General features: G+C 36.3%; 1 protein-coding gene across 3 annotated transcripts in view; it reads right to left on the minus strand.

Annotated features, from left to right (window-relative positions):
- Window positions 1-11,437, minus strand: part of LOC126973692 (neurogenic protein mastermind-like) — a 92,176-nt gene extending 80,739 nt beyond the window's left edge. For all 3 annotated transcript variants that reach the window (XM_050821014.1, XM_050821013.1, XM_050821012.1), the window contains exon 1: window positions 10,782-11,437. In XM_050821014.1, the coding sequence (XP_050676971.1) occupies window positions 10,782-10,846 (65 nt within the window). In that variant the 5' untranslated portion in view covers window positions 10,847-11,437. The remainder of the gene's footprint in view (window positions 1-10,781) is intronic.
- Window positions 11,438-12,243: the final 806 nt, after the last annotated feature.

Consider the following 12,243-nt stretch of genomic DNA (forward strand, 5'->3'; position numbering starts at 1 on the left):
AGAATCTTTATAAATATCAAAAGTAGAATAAATTTATCATAGAATAACACTTAACCGATTAAAAAGGAATGCAATTTGACTATTACAGACGAAATATTACTGTTTACAATTATTTTACTCTTTGCTGTCAAAATAAACAATGCGCTTGTGTACTTTACCCGATCGACGTTTCGCCACTGGCGGTCGTGCGATAAGTTCTCGAGATATTTGGATTGCCCAACTTGCCCCTATGCTCAACTAGCCCCGCCCTAACCTACTAATTGACAAAACGCTTCACGTAACCTTAAAAAAACTTATTAGGCTTAAAGTATACCTATATGTTTAAAATTCATTGTAAAATTCCCAATTTAAGAAAACAATACAATTTTATACTTATTTTTGGCTCTCTACACAATTGTAATGTTGAAATATTGAAGCCCCGCATGTTCGATGGTAACAACTTTGTTACCGTTCTGAATCATTTTATCAGCTATATTTACTGAGTTATCTATACATACTATAATAATATAGTAATGTGTATTTCTCTATTACTAAGCTTCAAACAATTTTAATAAAATTATGTAAGTATCGATGTATTTTTAGTACCGACTTCAAAAGGAGGAGGTTCTCAATTCGATCGGTATTTTTTAATGTATGTACACCGATTACCGAGCTTCTTACCGAGCTTTGAAGTCGGTGCCAAGCCAAATGTAATAAAAGACAAAAATCAATCCAAGCGGACAGACACGCGTGGCCAGACAACCTTAATAATTCTTATTTATTTATTATGAAAAACAGAATAACAATTAAATATTATATAACAGGCCAAAAACCACAAAGGTTTGTCCGGCATGTTAGAAAAAAAAATACTATTATCGCCTACAATAAATATTAATATTAACTTAACAATTACAGTTATGTGTTTCGGTCTGATTAAATCTTTTTGTATGTACCAACCCTAGTGCTCCGCAGAACCGTAGGTTAGAGACCACTAAGTTTTTACTAGTGGGAGGCTCCTTTGCACAGTATGTAGGCTAGTTTATGGGTACCACACAACGGCGCCTATTTCTTCCGTGAAGCAGTAATGTGTTAGCATTATTGCGTTTGGCGCCCGTAGCTAGTAAAATTACTGAGCAAACGAGACTTAACATCTAACGTCTCAAGGTGATGAGCACAATTATAGTGCCTCTCAGACTTTTTGGGTTTTTCAAGAATCCTGAGCGACACTGCATTATAATGGGCAGGGCGTATCAACTACCACGAGCTGAACGTCCTGCTCGTCTCGTCCCTTATTTTCATAAAATAAAATATTGGATGAGCCCTCTATTTTTAAAGAGTAGATAGTAGGTAGGTATATGAAAAAGGCTAGCACACAGCCTTGCAGAATCTTATACCATTCAAGGGCATCAGCTTAGAGGAATATCCATCGGTAACGACTTGTATGCTGCACCCAGTGAGGAAGCTAGTGGCCCACTTTCATAAACTCTCGAAACCCAAAATGTTGGATGATTTGAGAGGAACTCCTCGTGCCGTACACGTTCGAAGGTCTTCGCTATATTATATCGAATCTAACTGTCCGGCCTTCTCTCTTGTTTCGATAGCCGACACGTGTTGGTAACTTTGTTGATTTGTGTGTTCGTAATTCATCGACTCCTACACGACTTGACCTATTTTACATGATTACAAGTCAATAACAGTCAACAATTTAAATTAAAGCAAAAATAAAGTTAATGTTACAAACAATATGTTATGTTTTTTAAGTGATAACCCTCACTTCTAGGATTAATACACAAATAAAATTTGAAAAACAAAATTTTATGAACGATGGGACTCGAACAATTTTATTTGTGTATTAATCCTAGAAGTGAGGGTTATCATTTTAAAAACATAACAAATTGTTTAGATTTACAAGAGCGACATCTCAAGTCAATTTCCTAATATGCAAATATTGGGGTTGAGCAGGTTATCAACTGTAAAGTAGATTCTGTAGAATGTAGATGAAGCCACAACCTGAGAGTTGAAGAAAGCATACAAGATTTTATGACGATACGTCACTCGAACGGTTAGCTCAGTTGGTTAGAGCACCGGCACGGAACGGAGGTCGTGGGTTCGAGTCCCGCATCGTTCATAAAATTTTGTTTTTCAAATTTTATTTGTGTGAATATTACAATATATATGGCTTATAATGTTCACAACTCGAGTTGTGAGCTTCATATAAAACGGTTTAAGAACAATCATCATACAACAGCATTACGTCATGCTCCAACTAAACCGAATACTGCATAGCCGACTCATTTCCAAGAATACAACACTCAAGACTGCAGTGTATGTGATCTCTGATAGTAGGAATATTTTATATCATACTAGATGACCCGACAGACGTTGTTCTGTACATAATAAATGAAATAATGTTTTTATATGAATTTGTCAATAATATATCATAACATCAAAAATTACTTCGTAAAATATGCACCCTGCTGTCGTAATGAAATTGTTTCACAGCAGAACTGTCAAACCGTGCGTCCATAAATCCTCTCATAGTATGGACACATCAAAGGAAAAACAAATTTGTTGTTTTCATTCAATTTAGCAGCATTTTCCTATTTATTCACCTTTTAAACCTTCTCTGGACTTCCACAAATAATTCAAGACCAAAATTAGCAAAATCGGTCCAGCCGTTCTCGAGTTTTAGCGAGACTAACAGCAATTCATTTTTATATATATAGACTAGCTGACCCAGCAAACGTTGTATTGCCGATAGTAAAATCGCGATACAAAAGTAACTGTTGATCGTAGATGGGTGAAAATTTGAAGTTATATGTATTTTTTATTGCTGACTCATAATCAAATTTAAAAAAAAAAAAAAAAAAAATTGGCGTGGACCACCTTTAACATTTAAGGGGATGAAAAATAGATGTTGTCCGATTCTCAGACCTACCCAATATGCACTCCAAATTTCATGAGAATCGGTCAAGCCGTCTCGAAGGAGTTTAACTTCAAACATCGCGACATGAGAATTTTATATATTCGACTAGGTAGGTGAGCCTTTAGAATAATCGCACGCAATCAACGGTCACACGGAAATAATCCAACTACCACGTTATTTATTGAACAGGAATCCGGCTAGATTATGGGTACCACAACGGCATCTATTTCTGCCGTGAAGAAGTAATGTGTAAACATTATTGTGTATAGGTCTGAAGGGCACCGTAGCTAGTGAAATTACTGGGCAAATGAGACTTAACATCTTATGTCTCAAGGTGACGAGCACAATTGTAGTGCCACTAGGTCTCGAAATTTTTTTTATGAAAATAAGGGACGAGGCGACCAGGACGTTCAGCATATGGTAATTGATGCGCCCTGCCCATTACAATGCATTTCCGCTCAGGATTCTTGAAACACCCCAAAAATTCTGAGCGGCACTACAACTGCGCTCGTCACCTTGAGACATAAGATGTTAAGTCGCATTTGCCCAGTAATTTCAATAGTAATAAATAATAGTAATTACAACTACTAATTACAGGACTATAGATAAGCATTTAGAATAGTAATATTGACTTAGGTAAAAAATTACCCCCTTATTCATAATGGTCCGCTAACTTAAAACAGCCGCTAAGGAGTGTTTTTTCTCATTCTGACTTAGGTCAATAGAAGAAGACAGAGTGAGAATTAGCAATACTTTAAGTTAGCAGACTATTATGAATAAGGGGGTTATAGGTTAGTAGCTTAAACAGTAAAAACTTGGGTGTTGGTGTGTTAAGTGTTTATGTAAAAACTTAGGTATTTAGAAGTAAAGTTATTCCAAGTTGAAAACTTTATGTTACCTATGTAAGAAAGAAAGATCTTTTTAAATGTTGATACGTATAAGTAGTTTGTACCCACAAATGCAAAATCTATATACGAGTATATAAAAATGAATTGCTGTTCGTTTGTCTCGCTAAAACTCGAGAACGGCTGGACCGATTTGGCAAATTTAGGTCTTGAATTATTTGTGGAAGTCCAGTGAAGGTTTAAAATGTGAATAAATAGGAAAATGCTGCTAAATTAAATAAAAACAACAAATTTGTTTTTCCTTTGATGTGTCCATACATAATTTCTATGAGAGAATTTATTGACGCACGGTTTGACAGTTCTGCTGTGAAACAATTGCATTACGACAGCAGGGTGCATATTTTACGAATTAATTTTTGATGTTATGATATATTATTGACAAATTGATATAAAAACATTATTTTATTTATTATATACAGAACGTCTGTCGGGTCAGCTAGCATAAAATAAAAATAAGCTTTAGATACAAAATACGGTCCGGTGTAGTCGAAGATTTCTTTCCATCAACCGATAGTAACAGTTCTATCGGTTGATGGAAAGAAATCGGATGACGGAAGCCGGATCTAGTGCGTAAACTACCATAGAAATAATACTACGACTACTTCGGACCGTGTTTCACGGATATGGATCGGATTCGGATCGGACGTAGTGCGAAAGCGCTCTTCCAAATTCGGTACAAAGTTTTACTTGAGAATAAACCAAGAATATGCAAGATGTTGACTATCGGCCGTTTTCAATAACCTATCTATCCTTAGTTTAACTTGCTAGACGTAGACAAATCAATCCTTTTACACTGACTTACATTTCAATAACCTATTGCCAGATAGCATTGGACTATGTAATAACACTGTCAATACAATGATAATTCTGAAGTTTTCCAAATGTCAGGCAGAATTGCAAATAAACGCGGGAAATGTCATAAGTCCGAATACAGTAAGCAAAATGTCTATTTGTAAACATTTTGCATATTATGTGGTTTATTCTCAGGTATAACTTTATATCAAGTTTATTTATAAGGCCGATGAGGTTTAAAACGACTAACTAAGAATACAGGCTATGCCGTTTGTTTACGATGAACCGCGTAATCGTTTCGGGAAGCAACCCTTTAATGATGTAGGGTTACGGATGATTGCAGTCTGCATAATAACGTTTAGCGGCCCTCGGCCTAAGGGCACGAACCTACGTGAGTACGCATCGCCAGGTTACTGTTAACTGCCGGGTAAGACTACTTGAAAATCAAACCATTAAAGCATATTATGGTAGTTGTTAGGCCCGGTTTCCACCAAAGCGGAGAGGAGAGGAGATGCTTTTGTTTTGATAACCAATCAGATTACCTTAATTCCATATCTCGCCTACGCTTAGCTTCGGTGGAAATGGATCAAGTGGAGAGGAGATGTCTCATAATTCTTTGATTTTGTCCGGCCGGGTGGCCCGAGTCCTTTTCCCCGCTGCCATCTCCCCGCACCTAGCACATCCGAAAACGTTGCTATAAACACAGCTCACATCATCTCTCCGCTCTCGTGGAAATCCTGACAGCTTCTTTCAGTGGCTTATCTCCTGTCGTCTCCTCTCCTCTCCGCTTTGGTGGAAACAGGGACTTATTTTACCAATTCAGAAAACGTATGACAAGACAAATGTATAGTGCTATACGGCACATTATCTCTGGAACATAATGCCCCCTCCCGTACCCTTTCACCCCCTCGCGCTCGACATGTTGCGTCCGTACGGTTTGCAGTTTCATTACCATTACATGTCGTTGATATTTTCGTGCTATCACGCTTTGTTTTTTGAAGATTTCATTTTTACGATTTGAGTTTTGTTGTTCTATGTCGCTATAATAGTTCTTATAATATATAATAGAAAAATTTATACTTTTTGTACATAAATGATTTTTCATCATTATAATAATAATTAATCAATTATACACAAAAAATAAATCGTAGTTTATTTATTGATAATAATAACCTAGTGATGTTTATTTTGCATCATTTACTGGCATGTTTTCCATTTGGCTACTTAATATTTTGACGAAAAACTATACTAACTAGCAAGAATTTATATATTTATTTGTACGAACTATGTCCTTTTTAGGGTTCCGTAGCCAAATGGCCAAAAACGGAACCCTTATAGATTCGTCATGTCTGTCCTCTCTGTCTGTCCTTACACGGACAGGTCACAGGCATTTTTTTTCCAAAACTACTGGCCAAGTTAATGTTACATTTATTTAAAACAAAATATTTTTAATGTTGATACGGTCACTATAAGATGTTGTTAAGTGAGCTAATTACGTAATACCTTATTACATAGGGTCTGAATAAATTGACCGACTTGGTATTACATGTTACTACTTTTTACGGTAGAACTGAGCTGGGAGACTTGTTTTTTTTTTATCTAAATATTTCCTTTTTTATATAAAAAAAAGGGCAGAGACGAGCAGGACGTTCAGCTGATGGTAATTGATACGCGCTGCCCATTACAATGCAGTGCCGCTTAGGATTCTTGAAAAACCACAAAATTCTGAGCGGCACTACAATTGCGCTCGTAACCTTGAGACATAATATGTTTGATGTCTCATTTGCCCAGTAATTTCACTAGCTACGGCGCCCTTCAGACCGAAACACAGTAATGTTTACACATTAATGCTCCACGGCCGAAAAAGGCGCCGTTGTGGTACCCATAATCTAGCCGGCATCCTGTGCAAAGGAGCGCCTGGTGGGAACACTTTTACTGACCGGGATTTAATTCGTGATTGCATTTACAAGTTTTAATCAGGTCAAAAATCAATTGCGACAACTGAATCGTATTTCACGTGACATTTCACCTGCTACAAATGAAATCAGCCGTGGCCACTCGCGCGACGATCGTTTTTATTTAGTTCATTGACCAGCCGCGACGAACGACGCGCCGCTAACAAACAAACGCTATCGATAACTCCTTATTGGGCGTCACGCGTCACGGTATACCACTGACATCATACGCGGCGGTTACCGTCGCTTATCATTTGTGAAGCCCGCAGGCACCTGTCACTCAGACCTCTAACGCTGATATAATTTGACACTTGATATTATGATTAGTGCAAATTACTTTTCTTTAATTAAAATAAGGGACGAGTCGAGCAGGACTTAGAGTTAATGGTATTTTATACGCCCTGCCCATTACAATGCAGTGCCGCTCAGGATTCATGAAAAACACAAATTCTGAGCGGAAATACAGTTGCGCTCGTCAACGTCAACATGACACATAAGATGTCTCATTTGCCCAGTAATTTCACTAGCTACGGAGCCCTTCAGACCGAAACACAATAATGCTTACACATTACTATTGACTAACTATATTTTTAAGTTAAAACCTATTTAGCCGCCCTCTCCCTTTTTTTATGGAAGACGACTAACGAGCGTACGGGTCATCTGATATTAAGTTATCACCGCCGATCACATTCTCTTTCGACACCAGATGAATCACAGGAGCGTTGCCGGCCTTTAAGGTGTACGCGCTTTTATTAAAGGTACCCGTGTCGTATCGTCCTGGAAACACCGCACAAGGTCTTTCCAGGTCTTCCACGTACACAGCTTTGTAGTACGTGGAAGAAAGCCTCTTGACAACCGCACTGTGGAGGAGCGCCACACATCCAGATGGTAGGGATGATATCCTGATTCGTGGCGTGTCATGCGAAGGTGGTATTCGGCAGCAGGAATCAGATGTAACAGCTCTTCGGAACTCTCCCCGTGATAAATGCGTCATCATCATCATATAAGCCGGAACGTCCACTGCTGGACAAAGGCCTCCCCCAATGATTTCCACGAGGATCGGTCCGGCGCTGCCCTTGTCCAACGTATTCCGGTGATCTTGACCAGATCGTCGATTCATCTTGTGGGGGGCCTACCAACACTGCGTCTTCCGGTACGTGGTCGCCATTCGAGGACTTTTCTCTACATTTTATAATGTGGGAATTAACGGAAACTGAGCAGTCACGTACGGCCATGTAGCGCTCGTTCTGGTCGGCTCGAGTCGACTAAGGGAGAATGATCAGTCAAAACAAAATTTAACTGTCTCTCTGTCGTGTGTTTTTAAGCACGCACCTTTTCTTTAGTAAATATGATAATGTACATATTATATTGTTGTACGACGGACGACTGATAGACCTTTCATATTGGTGGGATATTAAAACCCTTTAATAAAAAATATGAGTCGTACATAGCCTTTAAGCTACCGGTTACAGAATTCTTTCGGTAATAATCACTACATAGAAGCGTCGGTAACGCAATGGTTACGGCCACTGCCAACCAAGAGGCACCTGTTACTCGCCTAATACAATATTATGTTTTCGATTATCGAATACTGTACTTTTGAAAAATGTTAGTTTCAGTCCATAATGTAATAAAAAAATGATATATCAATTTCATAGTTTTCACTTTTGTAGCCGCCTTAATATAACTTAATTTAAATGGTATACAAATATCTGTCAACAGATCAACTTCTGCTGCTTTTATGTTTAATTTATATTAAGGATTGGTCTCCACTGTGCTCCAACTAGATACCGCAAGCGTAATGGCAAAGTGTAGTAACAAATACTCAGCCCAAGTTGACATACTCCAGCCAGTCTCGAACATGTGTGACGTTGATGTGCCACATGTTCGTTTAAACTTTGGTAATAATTGAAAGTAAAATGCCGTGTTGTGTAGTAAAACGTCGTAAAAATTATACTACAATTTTGGAACCTGCATTTTTATATTATAGTATTAGCCGACTCAACAGGCACTGTTCTGTCAATAGAAAAAAATTATATAAATATGCAGGAATTATGTAGTCTAAAGCCATCAAGGAAATTTGTAATAACATATTTCTGATGAATATTCAGTTTGTTACACAAAGTATGTATGGTGTCAAATGCAATTTTTAAAAATTAATTGGGTTGTAAATTCAAAACAAACTCTTAATTTATACACAAATAGGAGGACACAATTTTTTTATACTACAGAGCAACATTTTGAGAAAAAAGAAAATTTATGTACAAATCTCTATGGAAGCCTCTCCATTACTAGTCAGCAGAGTACAATGTAGGTATAATCCAACTTCAGTGATGATTTGGAGGTGTGTAGCTACTAGTAACTGTCATGTTTTAGGTAAAAAAAAAGGTGTCAAAACACAACACAAAACAGGTGCATCAAGATATGATTCTTGAGATGGTTAAGCCGTTTAATAATACAACGTATTATAACCAAGTATCATTATTTCAGCAGAATAATTACCAGGTCCACATAAGTGTGGTGGGTATTGAATGTTTCTGACAGTCATCATATCCCCATCTTAAGGGATTACAATTTATGGTCAGTTTATGACTGCTGCACTAAATTTTTCAAGAATATATATTGTTGTAATACATTTTGAACTGGCTTATTTTTTTAGAACCTTATTTTTTGCTATGAAACATAATCTATATTAATATTATAAAAAGGAAATATTTGATTGTTTGTTTGTTTGCATTGAATAGGCTCCGCAACTACTGAACTGATTTGAATAATTCTTTCACTGTTGGGAAGCTACATTATTCCCGGGTGTTATATATATATATATATATATATATATATATATATATATATATATATATATATTATATTTTCAAAAAATTAGGGATCCCTACTAAAAGTCCAGTAATGGGGTATCACGGGGGCTAGTATATTAATACTATTGTAATAAATGTTTCATGTTACAGAAAAAGAGATAATATATTCTCTGAAATAATATTTATGCAAGACTAGATTGATATTTGCAATATGCCTCAATGGCGAGCTGTTTTCTCACCACCTAGTAGTGCTTCTGAGGAAAATTAAATCACAAAACTAACAGGAAAATAGAACAGAATTACTACAATATGCATTCATTATTGAAATGGCTCATTCATTATTACACTACATAATAATAATAGTAACCAAGCAAAGATTCAGTTCAGGCATATTTAAAAAAAATCTAACTCTAAGGCTGAGATTTTTCCAAGAATTTTGATTTTTTATAATTTAATAGCACTAATATAAAAGAACATTAAACACACTTTACCTTTAACTAACTGTATATTAGTGTATGAAACCAGCTAAAGTTCAGTAAAAGATAGATTTTTACACATGTAAATAAGTTTTCAGCTTAGGTTTTGGATAAAAAAAAAATTGAATATTTGATTCTGTTTTAGCTGAAGCTGAAAAATTTCAAAAATTTCGATTTTGGTTAGCGTAGAGAATTTTGTTTTAGTAAAATTAATAAAATTAATTTAAAATAGTTTTAAGGAAAAATAGTTATATTATTGTCACCCAAGTAGTTGACACTTTGATTAAAGATCACAACATTAGAAAAGTGACAAACCCCAGGCTTGCATGTGTCTTCCCATGAGTGTTCAGTTACACCACTGAGACTTCGACCATGGGGCTCAGTAAGAAAAAAGCTTTAGGTTTTGTGAGCAGAGTTCCAAACAACAATTACAATTTGACTATTTTTACAATAATGCAGTTATTACACTGATTTTTAATTTATACTAATAAAATTCAAGATTGATACTTAACTTTTCTTTTCAATTTTCTGGACTACACCCTAACATATTTCATATACAGTCAAATATTTAAATGTGGTTGTAAGCAAAAAATTTATAATTCTTGTGATCAGCACTTATGTGGTCGATTCAAATCATAGACTATAGCATTACATTTTAGATAATAATAATACAATAATTACATTTTAGATAAATTTGGATATAGGGTCAGTCCTGATAACTCATCCTTCTTAACCTTTTTAACTAACTTTTTATCACCCATAGCATGAAACATTGTTTGTTCTACTCATGTCAGGACACAGGTCAGGACATGCTCATGTCTACCAATGTTTGGTGCTGGTTGAGTGTGATGTGTGACAAAAACAACAGGATTATCAAGACTCACCCTCCAAACTTACCCAGATGGAATATACAATAAGACAACTGTACAAACCTTAGCCGATCTACAACTGCTTGACGTTTGGGTGGTAGGATCATTTCCTCCATGGGCTGCAGCATGTTGGGTGGATGCTGGGCGGGCGAGGCGCCGGGCAGCAAGCCGCCCGCGCCACCGCCTCCCACCAGGTGCTCCACGGTTGTACTTTACCACTTCACCTTTGATCCTTCATCTTATGTCCTTTTTATTGTACTATTGTATGATCAAGTACTACAGCGTAACTGCGATAGCACTATGAGAAAATATCTCCGGTTCGTCCTGTACACTCTTAACACATTTTTCATATTGTCACTTTAAAGAGTACCACAATGAATAACACTTAACGATTTATAATTTTTAAACAGATTGACACATTGTTTTGCTCTCAAAGCGAAATTACCAAAAATATTAAAAACCGTATAATGTTTTGGAAACAAGTCACATAATCAAAGTGTTATCCAAATATCTGATATCTAGGTATTTCATGTAAATTCAATATCATCGAGTTCCTTATCACTACTAAATAGATCTAATAACAGCATGGTATCTAAATAAATTGCTTCCAATATAAACTGAACGAGTCTACACTCTACTGTCCAAGACTCCTGTTGAACAACACTTTGCTTTGCTAAATTCTGTTTCTAATAAAAACTGACTGACCACTGACGACTGACGGCGACAGAACGGCGACAGGCGTGCGCCGACGCCACCACAGAGGATATAGTCAACTTACACTTAGAGTAATCATACATCTTGATTTACAAAATTGTGTCTAAATACTAAAAACCACATCGGCAGTTAGTGACAATTTCCAAGCGATGCAATAACTTAGAATTTTCAAAAAACAAAGGTAATTTTTCGTCTCAAGGATATTTAGTTTTCAAAAAACAATAATAACTAATAAATTAAACAGGTATATTATTGGCTTTATAGAACGTCATTGGCTTACATATTTAAAAATAAGTATTTACGAGATATTAACTGCTAATGAAAGCCAACCACGAGACCCGAGGAGGCCACTAGACAGACTACTTTCGTTGGTGTGCGACCACCTAATTGCCCAATTATTGGATTGTCAAAGCTAGGAATTATGAAAAAAAAATGAATGAACGTATACATTAATTTAATTAATTTTTTTTTTTTGCTGGTTATATAATACAGTTTTTAGCTGATTTCCTTGATCACCGCCACCCATATTCTCTTGTAACACCAGAAGAATCGCAGGAGCATTGCAGGCCTTTAAGACATTCTTTAGAAAGAGAGAAAAAAGAAAAAACTTTGCATCAATGTAAACATTTCAATTAATTTTCATTAACAAAAATAGGATGGGTTTGTATCATGCTCTACTATTATTTTTTTATGGAAGAGAGAACAAACGATCGTACGGGTCACCTGATGTTAAGTGATTACCGCCACCCACATTCTCCTGCAATATCAAAAGAATCACATGAGGCGTTGCCGACCCTTTAAAAAAGTATAC

This window comes from Leptidea sinapis, chromosome 30, assembly GCF_905404315.1.
Source record: "Leptidea sinapis chromosome 30, ilLepSina1.1, whole genome shotgun sequence".
NCBI lineage: Eukaryota > Metazoa > Arthropoda > Insecta > Lepidoptera > Pieridae > Leptidea > Leptidea sinapis.